The following is a 21,954-nucleotide window of genomic DNA, read 5'->3' on the forward strand; positions in this document are numbered from 1 at the left end:
GATATGTGAAATATTATCACTGACATCAAACAAAGAAAGTAAAAAGTGGAAGAATAGATAAAGGAAAAAGAAAGTTGCAATCTTTATTGCACTTTGATAAGAATCTTCCCCTTCCCTCCCCTGCCCCATCCCCCCCCCATCACCACCGCCACCATTACGAGAAATAATCGTTTTGCAACATTTCAAAAGGGTTCAATTCAAAGGATAAAAATATAATATGATAAAATTATCTTCAAGTTGGTTTTAATTTAGAAATATTTTTATTCTATAATTTTTATTAATTTATAAATAATATAAAATATATATATATATCAAATAATATAATTTATTTATTTATTTATTTATATTTTCAAATGAAAATTTTACAAATTTTTTAAACCTGTTAACCGTGGAATTCCTTTTTTTTTTTTTAATTACGCATCTGTTTTTTAATTATTTATTTATTATTTATGCTTTAAATAAATGAAAAAACTACAAAATACATTTTTTTTTTATTTACTTATATATAAAGTACAACAGTTTGTACCTTTACCTTGAAAACAACACATTTGACGTATTTATACGTCACCCGGTAAACTAGTCAAATGCTTGTTTCTTCCTCCTCCCCCCCCCCGCCCACCGTTTTTTTTAACGATCAAATAACAAATCCAATCGAACGACAAAATCCAATTCGAGTTCACAGTTTTACGAGTTGAATAATAAATTGAGTGCCTTGACATGATAATTGGTGCGGTGAGGGAGGGGGGAGGATTAGGGAAGGGGAGGGGAGGGGCAATAAAAAATAGGAAACAACGTATAAAAAGATTATCAAAAGATTCTTTTGGAAGAATGCACATGGGGGTAAACCTTGACCACCGCGCCATATTGCAATAGGTTCGTTGGTCTGGTTGCGAGTGTTTACCCTGTGTCAGCCGCCACCAAAATAGAACCAGGACACCAGTCTACATCGCTTAGAAAGGTCTTGTTGCCGTGTGCAACAAGATGATGCATATATATATATATATATAATTGTGTATGTATATATATATATATATGTTCGGCCTTCCCGAATTAAAACCATTTATCTTCATAATCAATTCATTCTTCTTCTTTGATTCCCATCATCGATAAGAGTATACGGCTATCTTAACTAGGAAAATTAATTCAAAAGTTTAGAATAAAAGAATTTCGATCATTGACCTAGTTTCTCCTTTCACCCTAACCCTCATCCTCACTCTCATCCCCTTAGTCGAATGTGTCATCAAAACAAAATCGATTTTATTCCATTTCGATGAGTGTATTCGTTGGGGTAGTCACATAACCTCAAAGATTCTTATCGTTGATTGTCAAAGACGAGTGGGGGTGGAATTGAAGGAAGTTGGTGAGGGGGAGGGGGAAAGAAAGGATGATTGGATTTTATGGATGGACCATTCGAACAACCCAACCGGATGTGAGATTCGTTTGATGGTATCCACAACGACCGGTGCAACGAAGAAAATGTTCTCATCGCTAAAGCACGTAGGTTACGTTGGTGTTGGTAGGGGTAGGTTGGAAACGAACGTGTGCCCCTGTAGTAGATTTTGGCTAACTTCCACGAGTCAAATAATTTTGGGGCGCCTTCGGTTCGTTCGTTCGTTCGTTTCTCGGACCACTTGCCAAAACATTTTCTCTACCCAGGTTTCTCTCATCCTCCTACTCCTACTCCTACTCCTCTTATCTTCCTCGAGGCTAAACTGTTGTTCGATATTAACCGTGTGCATCAAAGTTGATTTATTTCATTCCTCTTTTACTTTTTTTTTTTTTTTTTATTCTTTAGAAATTATTCTACGTTGTTAATCAGTTAACTGTAGCATTCTCGTTTGAGCCATGACGTGTATACTCGTCAATTGCAGAGTAACTTACGCTGATTAAGATACATTGGATCAAAAAGATGGGCTTTATTATTATAAAATTGACAATTTCATTATTAATGATTAACATAAACATATATTACATAAATATTCAACGAAAAACACAATCAAAATGAAATATTACCGCTGCTTAATCGGCGTCACCCATTTCTCCCATGACTGACCATACCTAAAGGCACCCCAATATAAATCAACTTTCTGACTTTTGCCTTTGACCCTTTTTAGGCTAACATCTAAAAAAGAAAAAAAACGTTATCATCGCACATAAATAAATTCGTTATGCAAACTGATAAGCTGTCTCAGCCGGTGCATACGAGGAACCGCATGAGTTCGTCTCAAATTATTTATATTTTTTACTTGTCAGTTTTATTCCAGCATGGGCTCAAAATATTCTAAACATCTTGAAATTTGAAAATACGTTTTGTTTTTCTCGAAAAATTACAATTTAAATGGCCAATGGTCGTTACTTTATACGGCACGACGAGTATACTCGTCGTTAGAAAAATCGTACCACTTCTTCATAACGAGTGTACTTTTCAATCACAGTTAACTGATTAATCAGGTGAATTATTTCTTTTATGCAAATGTCATATAAAAAAAAATTGAATAAGAAAAATTTGACAGAGGTGTCAGTCTGCAGGTGAATCTCGAAGAGAAAGGATCATTTTTTCTGAGCTTTTAGATAACAATAGACTCTTCTATCGATTAATTAACAATTATTTTTATAATTTAATACATTTTACTTATATTATAGGACAATTTAACCCTTCAAAGTCATCATTGTTTAAGAGCAATAAAATAATTTCATTAATCAGTTAACTGTGGCGCCCTCATTTGAGAGAACGCACCGTTTGGTGTCGCTAGAATCGAGTAATGACGAGTATACACGTCAATCACAATTAACTGATTAAAAGAATTGAAAAATTAAATTGTATGTATTCACTGATAATTTCTAGTAATATCTTTTTTTTGTTGGTTATGTTCACATTGAATCAAAGAAAAAATCATATCGAAAGATCTGGTTTTTTTTTTTTTTATAAACAAGCTGAATTTAGAAAATTCTTCCGTTGATTATAGGGGATTACCACACGGGAAACAACGTGACTTGGTTTTTTGTTCTTTCCCATATATTCAAATAAGATCGCAACAGTATGTTGAGGTTATGTTGTTTCACGTACGATTCTTACGGAATCTCTTTTTTTTTTTCTCTCTGCCACGTAAGAAGTCGAGTTGTGTTACGCCAGTAATAAGCTACCAACAATAAGAAAGAATGATCATGGAACAATGACACGTGGGAGTTGGGAGAAAAAAAAATCCCTGGTAAGAAAATATAGTGTGAGAATCTGTGACAGTGAAAGCAAGAATAAAAGAACGAAGGATGAATATATATATATATATATATATATATTTTTTTTTTGTTAATTTTATATGTATCATATATATTTCTCAAAGATGATGTGAAATGAAAGTAAAACAATACACAAGAAAAGGTCGGCGTTGTTTATCGCGAAAACATTAAAAAAAAAAAAAAAAAAAAAAAGAACCAACTTAGAACTAGCTTTTGATCATCATCCTCTTCGTTTCATCGAATTTTCTTCTTCAACTAGTTTAATATCCTCCAGTTTATCGATTTACTTACATTAACCTTTTTGAATATCAAAGAAATTTTCCACTATCGGTCATAACCAAATGTGGGCGTTCTAACGCGTACCAAAAATAGGGATGATGACTAGAAAAGTAAACCCAATAATATTACCTTTCTTTCTTTACTGTTTCATTTATCAAATTATTTCCAACAAACCTTTTATACCTGTTATCCAATATACCTACAACACAATTTATATTCCAAAGGGTTTCATTTTTTATTTTATTTTTATTTATTTATTAAAAACTAATAAAAGGGTTAATATTCATCTACTGTTTCATGCTTTCTTCAACGTTTGATCAATTAACATTTATTTTGACCAATCACACATGTTTCAAATATTATTACGCATATATCTATCTATCTATCTATCTATATATATATATGTTTGTACCTGAATGTATGAGGTAATGGTATGCGTGTGTGTAATCATGTGCCATGTGCCACGCACAGTACTCTCATCTCTTCCCCTTCCTAATCCCCACCCTTTTCCCAATGTTCCCTCTCCCTAGCTATGTATGGCATTTCTCTGTATATCTGCCTGTCCCTTTCTCTCTCCCACTCTTCTCCAGTTCGTTCATTCTCTCTATCTCTTTCCATTAGAATGTTCGTTATTTACTACGTCGTTCCCTATCGCAACTCGACGAGAAGGAAGGTGAGTAACGGTGCTTGGCGTATCGTTGCATTCACAATATATACCACACCACGCCGTTATACTAGTTTTACCAGCTGATATACTTGTCCTATAGAAAAGACAAAGATAGATTATACCTAGATATTATATACATATGTATATATTTATATTAGGATGTTATCTGGTCACGCATTAGTAGGGTATAGGGTAGGGTGTTTTAGAAAATGTTCATTTAATATTATTCTACATTATTTTTTAGTAAAAACACACAAAATAATATCATAATTAGAATGGAATCACCGAAAATAATAATAGTTGACAAAAAAATATGAAAAGTAAGGTTAGTTGTGTCATGTAAATCTGAAGAAGAAAAAAAACCTGAAAAAATTGAAATTGCAATACACCGCGCCATCTATCGAGAAAAATTATAGAACCTAAAGACTTAGGTTATAACTTCTAAATAATAAATCCTTAAAATTTGCGATAAAAACTATCCTATGTATTAAATCAGAATCACATAAAATAATAATAATAATAAAGAAAAAAATATAAAAAGTAAGATTAGGTCGTATGCAACTCTGAAAAAAAAAACCTAGACGTGAATACATCGAAATAATTGAATTGCAATACAGTGCCATCTATTGAAAATTTACAATACTTACAGACCTAAATTAACCTCTAAATAATAAATGTATTAAGTAATCTGAATTTTTAAATTTAACAAGACAATGTTTACATAAATCCAATTTAAAATAATCACAACATTAAAAAAAAACACACACACAAAATTTAGAATAAGTTGCTACTGTTGGTTACTTGATGAAACAACACCTATATTCACCTGTATTCCTTTCGATGTTTCCCAAACGTCAAGGTAGTATCCTATCTAAGGTTTCAAGTTGACAACCAGCAGGCTAGAGGTAATTGGAGAACGGAAAACAAAGTGGCGTAACCATAGCAACACCCCCATCATCCCTTATTCGCGATCTCTCCGTTTGAGCATACACTTCTGTGATATGCCACGGTGACTGGAGGAGGATACCTTATGCTAACCGTTGCATCAGTATTATTCCATACCCAATGCACTTTTCAACATAACTTTCTCTTTGAACTTATGGTTAGCATCGTCAGTTTATCATTGATGAAAATCGTCGATGGAAAACACCTGACAAATGATTCACGATTTTATTTTTAACCATAAAACATTTTTTCTCTTTTTACTGATGATATCCTAGATAAATATATTCAATAATAAATCATGTTCATTAGGTCTAGGTTTTTTTTTAAATTGGTACGTCTTCATAGATACAAAAATCACATTGGTGTTAGAAATGCAATGAGTTTCTGCAAGAGTATAAAATAACTATATGTGTGACGTCAATAGAGTGACAGGTTAAACGCGAGAATATGGGAAGGTTCTAGAGTTAATTGCTTGTGTATATGTGAGTGGGTGTGTGTGTGTGTGTGTATGTATGCATGATGAAATATGTACGCGGATCAATAGTTATTGCGAGATGCGAACATGTACCCAGACTTCCTTAAAGGGTTTATTTATTCTAGTCTAGGAATGCATCATTGCATCCATGTTGTTTTTATTCTATGTCAAATTTGAAGTAAATAAATTACTTGAAAAAAAAAAAAATATATACAGTACGATCATGATCAATATCGCAATATGGTTGAGAAGTTGTTAGTAATCTGAGGTTTAAACATTTCTCAGATTACTCATAGTTCCCAACGATTATTATACCACTTGATCTGACTCTAGTTGTATCAATAACACTTGTCTATTATTTTATCCCTATATCTAGTTTCTTTTTTCTACCATATTTGATTCCTTCAAATAATAAGACGACAGATGCTGTGTTACGTTCGATAAAAATCCAACAACGATCAAAACGAACCTAATAAAACCTAGTCGAGTCAATCCTAGTCTTCCCACTCTAATGTCGCGTCGTATTGGAAGATAGATCCATAACGGGCCATTATAATGGCTCCTAGTAGATGCCAGATTAATCGAGTGTCCCTTTTGTTGTTTTTTTCTTCACAGTGTCTCTTACAAGAGACTAAGAACGGTGAGATTTGATGCCCTCTAAAAACCTGGTCGAATTATCCTAGTCCTCCCACTATAATGGCGCGTCGTATTGGAAGATAGATCCCTGACGCGCCATTATAATGACTCCTAGTAGATGTCAGGTTAATCGAGTGTCCCTTTTGTTTTTTTTTTTTTTCTTCATTGTGTCTTTTACGAGAGACTAAAAACGGTCTTGGGTAGAATGGTGTGAGATGTGGTGCATCAACTCTCTCTCTCTCTTTACCTCTCTCTCTCTCTCGTTTGTGAACAATAGGAAAGAGAATTTCCCCAACCTTCTTCTTCCTTTCCTTTAACGTTGGCACGTTAATATTGCCGTTGCTGCGAATGCAGTTTATTCGTGTGATGGTAGTGGTGATGCTGGTGCAACGGCAACGAACGAACGGGGCCCTCAACGAAACCTTTGAGCCGCGTGAATAGGCCGCCGCCTTCCGACTACCGGAAGTGCTGCTTTGTGGCTTTGATTATTCCTCTTTCGTATTGGGAACATCAATATATATACACCCTACCCTCTCCCTCCCCCCTCCCTTCTCCCCCCACCCCTTCCCTCATTTTCCTCGTGCTTATGTTCCGTGCACATGCGCGAACGCTGCGTTTTGTTCGTTTCTTTTGATCGACACGACGAAAAGTTAGGTTAGATTTCTAAAGGGTTTGAAAGTTAGGGGAGAAAATTTTGAAAATTATTTTCCAAAATGAACGTACACACTCGTTGAATATTTTTTTTTTTTTTTTTTTTTGAAGATCTTGTAAATTTGTAATACAAATACGATTTTTTTAAAAAGAAATTTGTTAACTTGATGCATAATTGGAATGATATTTTAATTGGGGGATCTGTTCAAAATGTTTAAACAAAAGAATAAAGAAATTGTTTAATTTATATAATAGTTAGGTTATAATAATTTATTGATTTTTTTTTATGGTGACACATAACAGCTACAAGTTGTTAGTACGTTTAGATTACAAAAAATGGGGAATTTAAAAGTGTTGAGTTGACTATGGTGGTGGTGGTGGTGGTGGTGTTCGTGTAATGGCGGCAAATCGAAAAAACAATTTCGATAAGCAAAGTTTGTTGGAAAAGACCGATCGTATTATAAAAGTTACGTTTCAAAGCTCTGTCGATTTGTTTGAAGAAAAATAAAATGAAATTTATTTAAACGAGTACTTTGTAGTCGAGTTTGTACTTTTAATTGGAAAAAGATATGATATATATATATATATATATATATATATATATATATATATATATATATATATATATATATTACGTTTTCTTTTTTTGTAATTTTATTTATGTTCCTTGTGTGTATGTAACACGATCGAGTAGCTCTCATGTTTCATGTGTCATGTGATCTCGCGCCTTTTATGTTTGAAATTTTGATACGTTAGTTTTAATAACAACGTCTCACATCACAGACACATAGGACACAAACTGGTTAACAAAGTAGCCATTGGTTAAAATACGATTGAAAGAAAAATTATTTTTAAATTATACGAAGTTACATTTAAGATTTTCATCAGATAATTTTGCGTATCGTTAAATCTTTATCTAGATAATAATTCGAACGAGTTAATTTTTTTTTTTTTTTTGTATTCAAGATTAAGAAATGTTTATTTCAATTAAATACAATTTTTTATTGATTTATTTAATCAATGAAAAAGGTTGTTATCATTGTTTTTCTATTCTACGGTAAGGTGGTAAAAGAAAAAAGGGTTGAAAAGATACTCTATGATGATAAACCCTCGTCGGTAAAAGTGTCGATAATGTAGGAAATGATATGATCGATTTCAACAAAGATATATATATATATATTTTTTTTTTTTATTAGAAAATATTAAAAAGGGATTAAACGGTATCTAATGTCGATAAAAAAGAATAACTCGTATTATTATTTAAATAATTTATAATAATTGTGTGTGAACAATTTTTGATAAGTGTATGACTGTTACAATTTATTTTATTTACTTTATATTTTTTTTTTAATTTTTTTTTTCAGCTAAGAAACAAAATGGCACTGCCCTTCGAACAAACAGCCTGGGATCGGGTGCAAGAACGCCTCCCCTTGAAAGAAAAAGCAAATTCTCGGCCCTCGGTAGACTTTTTAAACCTTGGAAATGGAAGCGGAAAAAGAAATCGGACAAATTCGAGGCCGCTTCTTTGTGTAAGTAAAAAAATAAAAAAAATAAAAAAGAAAACAAATATGGAGGATTGTTATTTTTGATTTGTTTTTTAACTTGTTCTCTTTTTTTGTTTTTGTTTTTTTATAGCACTCGAAAGAAAAATTTCTGTACGGGCTAGTAGAGACGAATTGGTACAAAAAGGAATCTTATTACCTGTTATAAGATCTACGTCGTTTCCGGAAAATGGTGAGTTGTTTAAATTAATCAACATTAATAATTAAAAGTGTAACAATTCTAATTTGATAAATTTTTGTTTTATTGGTCGTACATTTTTTACAATGACTTTGATTTATATAATTTAATTTCAAGAACACTGAATTAATTGTTACACCTAACCTATCACACACACACATACATATGATAGTTTTATTTTAATTAATAATATTGTTCAAATTTCAAATTTTGGCGGAAAACATTATTACACACATTGTTCCAAGGAAGTCAAATGAAACACTGAATTAATTGTTACATATGATAATTTTATTTTAATTAATAATTTTGTTCGAATTTCAAATTTTGGCGGGAAACATTATATTGTTTTTTAAAAGAAGTCAAATGAAACACTGAATTATTTTGTTACACTTAACACACATATGATTTTTTATTAATTTATTTTAATTAAAAATGTTGTTGAAGATATTACATTGTTTAAAGGAAATCAAATTCGAATATGTTACTTTTAGTCTTTCAAAAAAGCTTCTCAGTTTATTTCTTGCTATAAACAAGAAACTTAACGATCAAATTAGTTAACCTTCACTGGTGGGTTTGCAAATTTTCCTTTAGTAAACTAGAACTTGTCAAGTTTCGTATGATTGATAGTTATTCTCATGTTACTTAGCACAATACAACGACCCCATTAAACTGGCACATTAATTTCGATCCATCTAAGAAACACTTTCGGCCATTAAGACTCTTAAACTCATTTCAAATTTTCTTCCATGTTCAAAGAAGTATTTTTATATTAAGTTTAGTAATTCTTATGATTTTTTTACATTAACAAAACTTAACCAAGTTTTACGAAAGACCTAACCTCACTTCAATGATATTTTATATATAATTTGATCTTCTTTAACTTTTGTTTTTATACAAATGTGCATCAAAAGCTCAGTGTATTTATAAACATAACGTTTGCAATTTAATACAACTATTTTTCAATTGTATTAACTGAAATATACATTTATACAGTCATAGATAATAAAAACCATGACTTTGTATATTGAAATAATTCATTTAAATTATAAATCTATTTCTATTGCATTTTAGAAACGATAGGTGACTTGACGGATACGCAGAAACCGCCTAGTCCTCAATTAACGCCTCAACAACAACAACAACAACAACAGCAACAACAATCGCAACAACAATCACAGCAACAACAACAACAGCAGCAGCAGCAGCAGCAACAACAACAACAGCAGCAGCAGCAGCAACAGCATCAGTCGCAACAAACGCAATCGCAACAACAGCAACAACAGCAGCAGCAACAACAACAACAACAACAACAACAGCAACAACAACAGCAACAGCAATCCGTTAACATAAGTAACGGAGCTGGTGGAAACACTTGTGTGCCAACGTCAACGTCAACCGTTAGCTTACAACAATCACAACAAGTATCATCAAGTACACCGACCCCAACGACTGCCAATTCACATTCTAGTGGGTCGCCCAATAATTCGTCTCCTCATCCTCCACCTCATTATCCAGGAATACCTTCATCACAGGGAGGACAGACGAACGGAAATACTCAAGGTAGGTTTGGAATTCCTAACGATGTTTAAACTCCTTCAAAATGCATTAAACTTAACTAACCCCGTTTCAAATCGATTCGTATTTTTATGCATGTTATAATAGTGATAATAATAATAATGATAATATCATCAAGGCCGCTTATTATCGCTTCTTATTCGAGTAATAAAGCTCTGTCTCTCTCTCATTGGAAGCTCTATAGAAACCGAGAGATATCGTGAGAACATTCGATGACCTAATTATCGCCTATTATATACCAGAAACATTATTGATAGGGTCTAGTGGTTCCAACATAACCTCAACTTCGAACGTGACTGATCGATGTTCCAGTCAATTTCTTCATCCAATTCGTGTCATCGACTTTTATGTCGTTGTTGTTCACTAAAAAAAAACTTTTGCATACTTACAAGACAAACGTTTCAGTTATGTTTTTAGATATAATTAGTAAAATATGTATAAATTCAGCATTTATAAATTTAACAATTTCAAAAGATTTGATTTTTCAAATTGATCGGTGTACGAATACTTTTTGTTACTCACACTGTACATGTTATAATTTAAGAAATTTTATAATTGGATAGATAAAATGGATGATTTAATGAATATATTTAATCTTTTTGAAAATTATTTAATTTTATAGGTTAGGTAGGTCCTTTGTTATATTGGTAAAATTTTGTTTATTTACAAAATCCCGTATAACGTGTACGAATTTATTTTCAACGTGTAACACAAACAACTAGGTACTTTAAACGTTAATTAAAATTGTTTAATATGAAAAATATGATTAAATAGACTACGTTAATCATGCGAGAGTAATAATAATGCATAAAAATACAAGTAAAAATAAAAATAAATAAAAAAAATAAGAGACGAATAATCTTAGATGTGAATTGCGACGTTCAACCGCGGATGAATTCACACTCACGTGACATGAAGACGACGACAGACGAAAAATAGGGGGTAGTAAAGGGTGAAAAAGACAGATATATATATATATATATATATATATAGTTATAGAAAAAAAAGGGAGACGTAGAATGCAATCCGTTGTGCAAGAGGATGCAAACAGTGAGGTAAAACAGTGCTGTAGCCAGCCATACATATATACAGGATGTTACAAAAAAAAGTATTTAATATTTACATGATTTATATGATAAGATAGATGATTTATTTACTTGTATAAGTAAAAAAACAAATCTTCAGTCCGATTTTTCAACCCGTTTGAATTTACTGTAATTTTGAACAATCTTTGAATTTAATATAAATGTATTAACAATTTTAAAATATTCTACAAAATAATTATATTAATATGCTTGTTTCATTTATTTGACAAATATATGTAAAATTATTTCAAAGATTTTATTAAAAAAAAAAAAATCTTATGTAACTTGAATGAATAGTAAATAAATAATTCAATTATAATGTTAACATATAAAAATGTTCATATCTAAGAAAAAAAGGGTTGACTTTTTGTTTCTACTCTCGGTAGCTATATGACTTTATGGATTATATAAATAATGAATGATTTTTTGCAACACCCTGTATATATATATATATACATTGCGTCTGCTTTATCCTCCCCCTTCTCGTGGTTGTAAACCATGAGCTGCAAAGAAACGATCGATACACCTTCCTGCATGCTGCACACACGCGTTTACCTACGCGTTCTTCTTCTACCTTTGTGTAAATGCGTGTTCAAATGAAACGTATATATATATATATATATGTACACATACAAAAAAAAGAAAAAGATAGTCCAACGATCTTTTACACGAGAATTTCTTTGCCTCGTCTTAATTTCAAAAGATACGCAGCAACTTAAGTACACACGTCTAATTAGTTTCACACCATTTGACCCTTTTTCAAACCCTTTTTCTTGTTGTAATTATCATCAACTGTCCCAGTTATTATGACACATAAGGTATTTCAAAAATTATAACTTCTGCATAATAAGATGAAGAAAATAAGAATGAAACTTTCGTGTCAAAATATACAATCGCTGAAAGTGTTACCTAGTATCAGACAGATTTCACTTCGAACAACTAGCATCGGAAATATTTAAATCATCCGACATCGATCACATATGCAGACGTCTGAACATTCAGAAATATCTGCACATACTTCATGAGCCCACCCATGCCAGTTGGAGCACTGTATCCAGTCTTCCTCGTAGTCCACTAAGCACACTACGCAAGTAGTTCTTTCAGTTTCAGATATCTCAGTCGGTGGCTGTTTTTTCTTGTCTCTATCTCCACTTTTTCTTTTAGCTTTTACTCTATTGGCTTGTTTCCCCTTGACTTCACTTCGTCCTTACTGACTGACTCTGAATTTGACTCTGACTGACTTACTAGCTCTGACTTTGACTGACTGACTGATTTGGACTCTTACTCGGGCTGACTGACTGTCTCTGACTGACTTACTAGCTCTGACTTTGACTGACTGACTGATTTGGACTCTTACTCGGGCTGACTGACTGACTCTGACTTTAACTGTCTTACTCTGACTCTGATTGACTCTGAATCTGACTTACAGACTCTTACTCTTACTCGGATTGACTGAATCTGACTCTGACTTTGACTGTCTTACTCTGACTCTGACTTTGGTTAACTCTTACTCTGACTGACAGACTCTTACTCTTACTTAGACTGACTGACTCTGATTCTGATTGACTCTGAATCTGACTGACTGACTCTTATTCTTGCTCGGATTGACTGAATCTGACTCTGACTTTGATTAACTCTTACTCTGACTGACAGACTCTTACTCTTACTTGGGCTGACTGAATCTGACTCTGACTTTGATTAACTCTTACTCTGACTGACAGACTCTTACTCTTACTTGGGCTGACTGAATCTGACTCTGACTTTGATTAACTCTTACTCTGACTGACAGACTCTTACTCTTACTTGGGCTGACTGAATCTGACTCTGACTTTGACTGTCTTACTCTGACTCTGATTCTGATTGACTCTGAATCTAACTGACTGACTCTGACTTTGACTCCTACTGACTGACTCTGACTTTGACTCTTACTGACTGACTGACTTTGTCTCTTACTCTGACTCTGACTAAGCCAATAACTCTGTCTCTGAAGACTGTTATAAATGAACAAATACCATAAGAACTTAAACACAGAAATGTAGCTATAAAACTTACATGAATCTTATGGGATGCAGTGTTTTATTGCTGAAAACAGAAATGGACTGCTTCTGATGTTGTCTTGAGCATCACTGATAAACTGGATTTTATAATCCTGTACCCCTTTCACCTGTTTTTGAATCGTTCACATTCATACATGAGCTCCTCCTGTATATTATTTACCTGTAGAAAGTTTGAAAATCCGTCATTCTCTGGGTAAGAATTCGTGTTGATTTTGCAGCCAATCGGAAAGAAACGATAATATCCGAAAACATACGAAACACATGTAGAGATTAACCGTCCCCAATTTGAGTTTTATAAATGTCTCTATTTACATCTGAGTTTGTTTTGTTGATATATTATCTTTTTTTCTTATCTGAGAAATACAGATAACCTGACCTACTTCTTATTATCGCTCGAAATAACACGACAAATCAAAACAATCAATAGGAAAGGTTATTTTAATGTGGCCTAATGAAACAGTAAAGGTAATGTTTCAATATACAGTAAAGTTTTGTTAAATCAAATAGAAAGAAACAGAAAGATAAAGAGAAATCATCCTAACATATAATAATTTGAAAATATTCAATATTCGTATTATATTTTTGTATTATAAAAGTGTTTTAAAATTTGTTGAAATAATAAGTACAAAGTAATAAATCAACAGCAGCATCAGCATCAGCTTCAGCAGCAGCAACGGTAGAAATATATCTGAGTGTAAAAATAATTTTGTTTAAGAAGAATTTCTCATAAATATGTCAAAGAATTCTAAAGATCTTGCAAATTTACATAAAGTTATCAAAAAATTGTGTGTGGATACTGATGAAGAGGAAAGTGAAGATCATGAAGAAGATGAAGTATTTCGGGATAATAAGTATAGTATTAAAAAAATTCCTCGAATCATAATACTACGAAGAGGAAGCAGCAACGAATTAGGTGAAAGTTTGAAAAGTGAAACTAACGTAGAAAATGATAAACAAGATGAAGAAGAAAAAGAAGAAAAAGAAGAAAAAGAAGAGAAACTTTTTGATTTTGATTCTGATGATACTATTTGGGAATTAATGAATGAAAATTCAAAATCTGAATATAAAACACCAATTGAAAATGTTTTTAATGATACAATAGGTCCTACTGAATATGCTAAACGTCATGTTAAAAAGGGACAAGTTAAAACAGCATTTTCTTTGATCATAGATGAACGTATAATAAATTACATAATCAAATGTACAGAAGCACAAGCATCATCGGTATTGGGTACTACGTGGAAATTAGATACGATTAAATTCGACGCATTTATTGGATTGTTATACAAACGTGGTGCTTATATGGGACATAACACCAATTTCTTATATTTTTGGGGTAAAGATAATGGATCAGGATGTTTTCAAAATATTATGGACAAATTTGTGTTCACTGAAATATCCAATTATTTAAGATTTGAAATGAAAGATGAAAGAGTTAACACTGTCAATAATTTTATAATGCGATCGACTATGTGGAATTATTTTATTAAAAATTCACAAAATTGTTATAAACCTGGCAAATGCATTAACATTAACAATCAATTGTATTGGTGGGATAATAAAAATAATTGTAATCTTGAAAAAATTTTAATACAATTTTATTTAGCTTGTGACGTCAATAGTAAATATATAGTCAATGGTTTTCCTTATTCGGGAAGATACACTGAAATAAAATATAAAGTTCCATTTGAAGAGTACGTTGTTATGAAGTTGATCGAACCATTCATTAATTCTGGTAGGAACGTAACGATGAATCATTTTTTGACGAATGTATCATTGGTAAAAAAATTAATGGCAAAGGATACAACAATTGTTGCTAAGATACGTGAAAATGATCAAATACGTGACAAAATGACATTGTTTTCTAACAAACTGTATAAATCTGATCATGGTACTCTTACTGTGTATAAAAATGAACCAACACAACAATTGATTGTACTTAGTTCGTTGCATAAGTCAATTGAAGTTGACAAATGTAACAAATTAATGCCGAATACTGTTAAATTTTATTATAATACGAGCTTTACTGTAGATACGGTTGCCATGATGGCAAGAAAATACAGCGTTAGATGGAAACGACGTAAATGGTATTTAAATATATTTTTTAACATGTTGGATTTAGCTGGAATCAATGCTTGGATATTGTACAAAGAAATTACCGGTGAAAATATATCAAGACAAAGATTTTTATTTTTATTAACCAAAGAATTAACAGCTGCTTATACTGAATCGAATAATGCAGTTAAAAAACCATCGACAAGTTCACGTTCTGACTCAGAAGAAGAATTTCAAGTATTCTGTTAAGTTGTGATGATAGTCACGAAAGTCAATGAAACTGTTTCGAAATGCAACGCAAATTTATACACAATGTTAAATTTATTCATTTGTATCAACTCATGAAGATATAACATTTATTAATATGAATGTATATAACAAAGTTTCATTTTATACAGTTATTTATATATTTATATTTTAAATATTATTTTATTTTATTTTATTTTATTTTATAATATCTATTTATTCCAAGCGTTATTATTTAATTTGACTGCTGTAAAAATATATTTTTTTTTACACTGACAGAGTAATTGCACACAAGTGTGTACATATTATTATTAATTAACACAAAAGTAAGGATTCAAGAAGAAATGGTCATTTGTTTTTTCTCAACTTTTGTTTTGTATTTAAAAGTAACTTATAACATTTTTGATTGCATTAATTAACCACGTATCTTTTATCAAATTCAGATTATTTATTTTTTAATATGAAAATGTATTTTTTTTTATTTTTTTTTTTAAGTATAAATTATATGTTTATAAATAAAATCTATTTTAGTATATTAGTATATACTATATAACCTAAAAATTAATTTTTACATAATTTTGTATTAGAAAGGAGAGAAAAAAAGAAAGAAAGAAAGAAAGAAAAAGAAAAACAATTGTATCAAATGTATCCAAAAAAAATTTTTAAAGAAAATAAAATAAGAGAATATAATTTTGTCATTGAAATCTTTCAAAATAATATCATTCCAATACACACATACTATCAAACAATTAAACGATTTATTAATTGAAACAAATTCGAGTCAATTAGGTATGGGGGTATAGTTGGGGTAGTCTTTTTATCACAACCTGTACGGTTAAAGAGTTCAGAGGACCGTGAAAGCGTCGACATGGGCTGAGGGGAAGGGTTTCAAAGCGGTCGATAACAACGAAGGGTCTACGAAGGGTCTACAAAGGGTCTACGACATAGAGGGGGCTGACAGAGGACTACTTTGTCGTGAAACCTTACCCTAACCAAAAACTAAATGCAAATCAGTGTTCCTCAACCTTATGTGTCGGACTTTGAATTATTTCCATTGAATTTTCTAAATAAATATAAAACCATCATTTTAATAGACACCTAATCAATGGGAAAACAAAAGAAGCTCGTTGAGCAGGCCAACCGTGTGACACCTAATTGTTTTACAATCATTAAATTATTATTATAAGTTACTTTGAAAATATCTTCTTGTATTAATACAGGATCATGTGAAAATCAAGATATACAGGACAATCATCCTTTATGACAGCAAAACGTGGTGTCACTTACGTCACGGGCCCAAAAGAAATTTAGGGCTTAGAAAATAAAGTTGTTTTCGTAAAATGTTCGGTTCAAAACGCGATGAGGAAACGTGCGTAATGAAGAAAACCCCATAACGTAGAAGTACACCGATCGTACAACAAAACCGGACACCATTAACGTCGTAAAATCACGCCGATTAAGATGGGGCAGGTGACGTGAGCGTGCATGGGGGTGGATCGAACGGTGCATAAAATACTGATCGGTATACCGAACGGGAAAAGACCACTGGGTAGACCGAGACGTAGATGGGAGGACAATATTATTTGGGGATCTTAAAGAAATGGGCTACGAAGACCGCGAATGGACGGGGTCGTGGCTCAGGGACGAGAACACTGGCCGAGATTTGCGTATTTGTGGCAATGAACTTTCGAGTTTCTAATGACAATTGATAATAATAATTAATTGGACGAATAAGAGTGTAAAACCCGTGAACGATGGTGACGGGACCAACCCCCTGGGTGGAAGCAGTATACATCAGATATTGGGGAGGGGGGACATTCAACAGGATGTTAGGGTTGAATCTTTGAATGAAATTAAATGAGATAAGAATGTATTTCGATAATAGATAATGATAATAAATTTGTTTCATTATTATTAGGTCACAATAAGAAAAAGAAGTGTGAATGTTTCTTTGTAGGACAACTTTTAAACTAAATGGGATTTTGAGGGAGAGAGAGAGAGATGGGGTATCTTCTCTTTCATATAAAGAACACACACACATACACACGGGCGCTTACGTATATTGCTTTTCACGTACGACAAATGAAGTTACCAACTACTAAATTTCTCTTTCAAGTTCCATTAACTTTTGTAACGTATATAGGATTATTGTTTTAAGGGTGGTAGATCAAAAAGATGCTATTCGATAATATCTGAAATTGCTAATAAGAAGAACGTGGAAAGATTTGAACCCCCCTTTGTTGAAGATAATTTCAATAATCAATTTTAAATCCTTTTTATTCATAAATGTATCTTTTCGTTGAGAACTAACCTAAAAATTAATATTCCCATATTTTCCCGCACCTTTGTTTCCACCATCCTCTTCCTAAATTCGGTTCTTAACATTAATTATCCTGTTACATGATTATTATGTTCAAAAAAAAAATCCTGTTGAATGTGTAGTAGTAGTAGTAGTAGTAGTAGTAGTCTTTTTTAGCGGTTTTTTTCTTTTTTTTTTTTTTTGCTTTTTATTTCAAAGGGTGGGCTGGTGAGGCGCACAGTGATCCGAGGTCGATGAACCTTACCCAGCCGTTAGGGCCACTTCGCCGTACTCAACTCTTTCACCTCCCCCAATCGTCCCATTCCCTTCTGCCAATTGTCGCACTCGACGACATGCACTTTCCCTTAATCCTTCCTGCGAGACCTTCCGAAAGAGTTATTTACTACATTTTACCTTTGTTCGGTTTCATGTGATATAATTTAACACAGGTATATATCTTGATAGGAATTATACGTAAAGTTATTTTGTTTAACTTGAATTATTAGTAATAATTTATTTTTTTTTTTTTTTAATGATTTGAAGATCATGATTATTAAGATCATCTGTAGAAAATGTCAATTGAAACAATATTCAGAGGTATATTTCAATAATTATAGTATATCATAGTTTTCAAAAATAATAAACCTTTTACAGTTTCACATAGGATTAGAATAAAATACGTTTATACAGGATTAAACCAAGGGATACTTAAATATCAATACAATATCCTTTTAAATAACATTATCACACACCATAATTAAAAATAAAATAAAATATAATAATAAAAATGTTAAACCCTAGATTATTGAAAAACCTTCTTTACACATTTACATACACACATATGTTTATAGTCTGACTTTGACGTTTCTGATTTTTCCTGTATGAAAGGAGAAAAGAAAGAAATAAAGATAGAAAAATAAAAAGAAAAAAAAAAATAACGTGAGATCGATCGGCAAGGAGAAATGTGCTGCTGCTGCTGCTGCTGCTGCTGCTTGTCGTTGGGTCAGGTTAAGAAGAACCTTTGGAGCATCGCCATTGGTTCCGTGAACTGAGTTCTACGCTACCTGCTGGCGGACCAGCATGCGATTTATAAATGTAATGAAAAGCTACTACTACTACTGCTACTACTACTACATACAAACGACTAGAAGGGATGAATCCGTTTTACCTTTTTCTTTACTTCTTCTTCCATCTTTAATTTTCAAACACGAGAGCAGAGCTCTAACAATCAACCAACCACCCTCAACCACCATTCTTCTTTCTTTCTGTCCATGTATTTTATTTGTATCTTGTTATATTTATTTTTTTATTATTATTTTATTTTATTTATCTAAGTTTCCAAAGATCGTAATTAAAAGAAAAACTCGACTATTATATCTGTGCATCATCATCATCATCATCATCATCATCATCATCATCATCATCATCATCATCATCAAAAAGAAACAAACTAATATTATTATTAATTGGCATTAGGAACCCTAACCTCCTGTTGAATGTCCCCCTCCCCAATATCTGATGTATGCTGCTTCCACACAGGGGGTTGGTCCCGTCACCATCGTTCACGGGTTTTACACTCTTATTCGTCCAATTAATTATTATTATCAATTGTCATTAGAAACTCGAAAGTTCATTGCCACAAATACACAAATCCCGGTCAGTGTTCTCGTCCCTGAGCCACGACCCCGTCCATTCGCGGTCTTCGTAGCCCATTTCTTTAAGATCCCCAAATAATATTGTCCTCCCATCAACGTCTCGGTCTACCCAGTGATCTTTTCCCGTTCGGTATACCGATCAGTATTTTATGCACCGTTCGATCCACCCCCCATGCACGCCCACGTCACCTGCCCCATCTTAATCGGCGTGATTTTACGACGTTAATGGTGTCCGGTTTTGTTGTACGGTCGGTGTACTTCTACGTTATGGGGTTTTCTCCATTACGCACGTTTCCTCATCGCGTTTTGAACCGAACATTTTACGAAAACAATTTTATTTTCGCAAACCCTACATTTCTTTTGGGTCTGTGACTTAAGTGACACCACGTTTCGCTGTTATAAAGGATGATTGTCCTGTATATCCTGATTTGGAAGTACCCAGACAACAATTGCGAGCTGACATTGTCTAAATTGATTGTTTTCTTGAGTTCTTGGCTTATGATCGATCCTAAATATCTAAAGTTATTGAACCCGTTCCAAAATTTTATCCAGAATGACCAAAGTTTTAGTATTAGACACATTTTGAATTCTGTTTAACCCTTTCAATATGGCGGAACAATCAGTCCAAGTGCGTCCCATTACAAAGAACAGTTCATTTCTCCTACAAGCGATTATTAGATAAAATAACTTTTATGTCTAAAAGATTGAAGCACTTTGAGATGCATAAATGTCCCTATAACAGTGCATTATCAACAACACTAGGACAGCATATGTCCCAGCCGGTACAAAAGGGTTAAAACACATCAATATTGTGTTTATCGATTTCTATCATTTATTATAAATAATATATTTACAAGAATACAATTTAAAAGATAATTCTAATCCAAGTTCTATTTCTTTTTTTCCATCATCAATTGTAAAAAGGTTGTTTTAAAGTTTCATGTTATTGAACTACTAACAAACGGATGTTAACGGTTACTGAGTAAAAAAGTAGAAGAGATCTATCTATCTACCTTTCCTTTTTTTTTATTTGTTAATCATGTCTGGATCAGGTAGAGCATTCCCCTTTCGACGTGCTAGTGTTTATGTATATATGTATATCTATGTGTATATATTGAAACGTGTAGTAGGGGTATATCGACGATATAAGTTTAGTGGTTTTGCATTCTCCACGGCATAACTGAGCAAATCGGAAATCGATATTCGTGCATAGTCCAACATATATAAACGTTACCATCTATGTATATATATATATATATAGAGAGAGAGAGAGAGAGAGATGGTGTATACCTATAACAACATGGTTTTCTTCCTTCCAAGGTGTATTTGCTTCGAATGTTGTTACGTGTTTCTTGTTTCTTGTTTCTTGTTTCTTGTCTTCTTCTTCTTCTTCTTCGTCTTCCTCTTCTGACGATCATCAACGAAGAATTCCCAATCTTCTTTCATTCTTTCATTCTTTTTTTCTTTTCTTTTCTTTTCTTTTTTTATCTAAGCTTGATTACAGGAAATTATTTTCTATGAGAAATTGAACGATGTAAAAATTATCTAAATATTTTGCAAAATAAATAAATAAATATACTTTTTACAAATTAATTAAAATTATAATTAATTTTTCAATAAAATTAGTATTATGGTTTATATTAGTATGTTGATATTAGATTGGAAACTATGAAACGACGGGGGCGTTGAATGAAATTTAAAAAAAAAAAAACGAAAAAAAAAGGTGCAATTTTTTTCTTCATATTATTTATTATATTCAATTGAAATCATTGACAATTGGCATCATCTATGACTTTGTGTCAACGATTGGGCAAATCATAATATATGCCTTTTTGCAACAACAACAAAATTTCTTTATTTTTTAGAGTTAATAAACAATTCAAAAATACATGAGACTATACAAAAAAAATCGTTCGTTTCATAGTTACCAACCTAATATATATATATGTACTCGAAGGTACATACAATTTATATAGTTATTTGCAATATCTTACGTTTGTTTATGAGCATGAGAAAAAAACGTGAGTAAAAATTGCTCAGAGAAGTTGGGAATTTTTCAATTCTCATGTAAATTATTAATGTAAGAATAATGTTCCTAACCATCGATCAAAAGTATGATAAATATGTGTGTGTGTATGTGTGTGTGTAAGATATATGAGATAAAGTTGATCATCGTTAACAATTGTGAAAGATTATTATCTTTAAACAAATGCTTCAGTTTTAAGCATTGTTTCAAAAAATGACAAAATAGTGCTGCAATTATTTATTTATTAATTTTTTTTTTTATTGGAAAATCAAATAAAATTATATAAAATATATATATATATATATAAATTTATTATTAAATTATTT

General features: G+C 32.1%; 1 protein-coding gene and 1 long non-coding RNA gene across 4 annotated transcripts in view; one reads left to right on the forward strand and one right to left on the reverse strand.

Annotated features, from left to right (window-relative positions):
- LOC107066343 (uncharacterized) overlaps nucleotides 1–21,954 on the forward strand; it is a 112,286-nt gene that overhangs the window by 47,774 nt on the left and 42,558 nt on the right. Inside the window, exons 25-27 of the mRNA XM_089175072.1 lie at nucleotides 8,255–8,419; nucleotides 8,526–8,624; nucleotides 9,702–10,190. Coding sequence (XP_089031198.1) covers nucleotides 8,255–8,419; nucleotides 8,526–8,624; nucleotides 9,702–10,190 — 753 coding nt within the window. The remainder of the gene's footprint in view (nucleotides 1–8,254; nucleotides 8,420–8,525; nucleotides 8,625–9,701; nucleotides 10,191–21,954) is intronic.
- On the reverse strand, nucleotides 789–7,436 carry LOC149033758 (uncharacterized). 3 transcript variants are annotated; one of them, XR_016175788.1, is made up of 4 exons: nucleotides 5,010–7,436; nucleotides 3,929–4,277; nucleotides 3,691–3,715; nucleotides 789–3,618 (listed from the first exon to the last, which is right to left on the reverse strand). It is a non-coding gene; the product is annotated as an uncharacterized LOC149033758 (long non-coding RNA). The 3 variants fall into 3 exon arrangements; XR_016175785.1 differs by having other exon boundaries at nucleotides 789–4,277; nucleotides 5,010–5,333; nucleotides 6,073–7,436; XR_016175786.1 differs by having other exon boundaries at nucleotides 789–3,715.

The sequence above is a fragment of the Polistes dominula genome, unplaced genomic scaffold (genome assembly GCF_049000335.1).
Source record: "Polistes dominula isolate Pdom_NZ unplaced genomic scaffold, Pdom_raw_medaka contig_29, whole genome shotgun sequence".
NCBI classification, from domain to species: domain Eukaryota; kingdom Metazoa; phylum Arthropoda; class Insecta; order Hymenoptera; family Vespidae; genus Polistes; species Polistes dominula.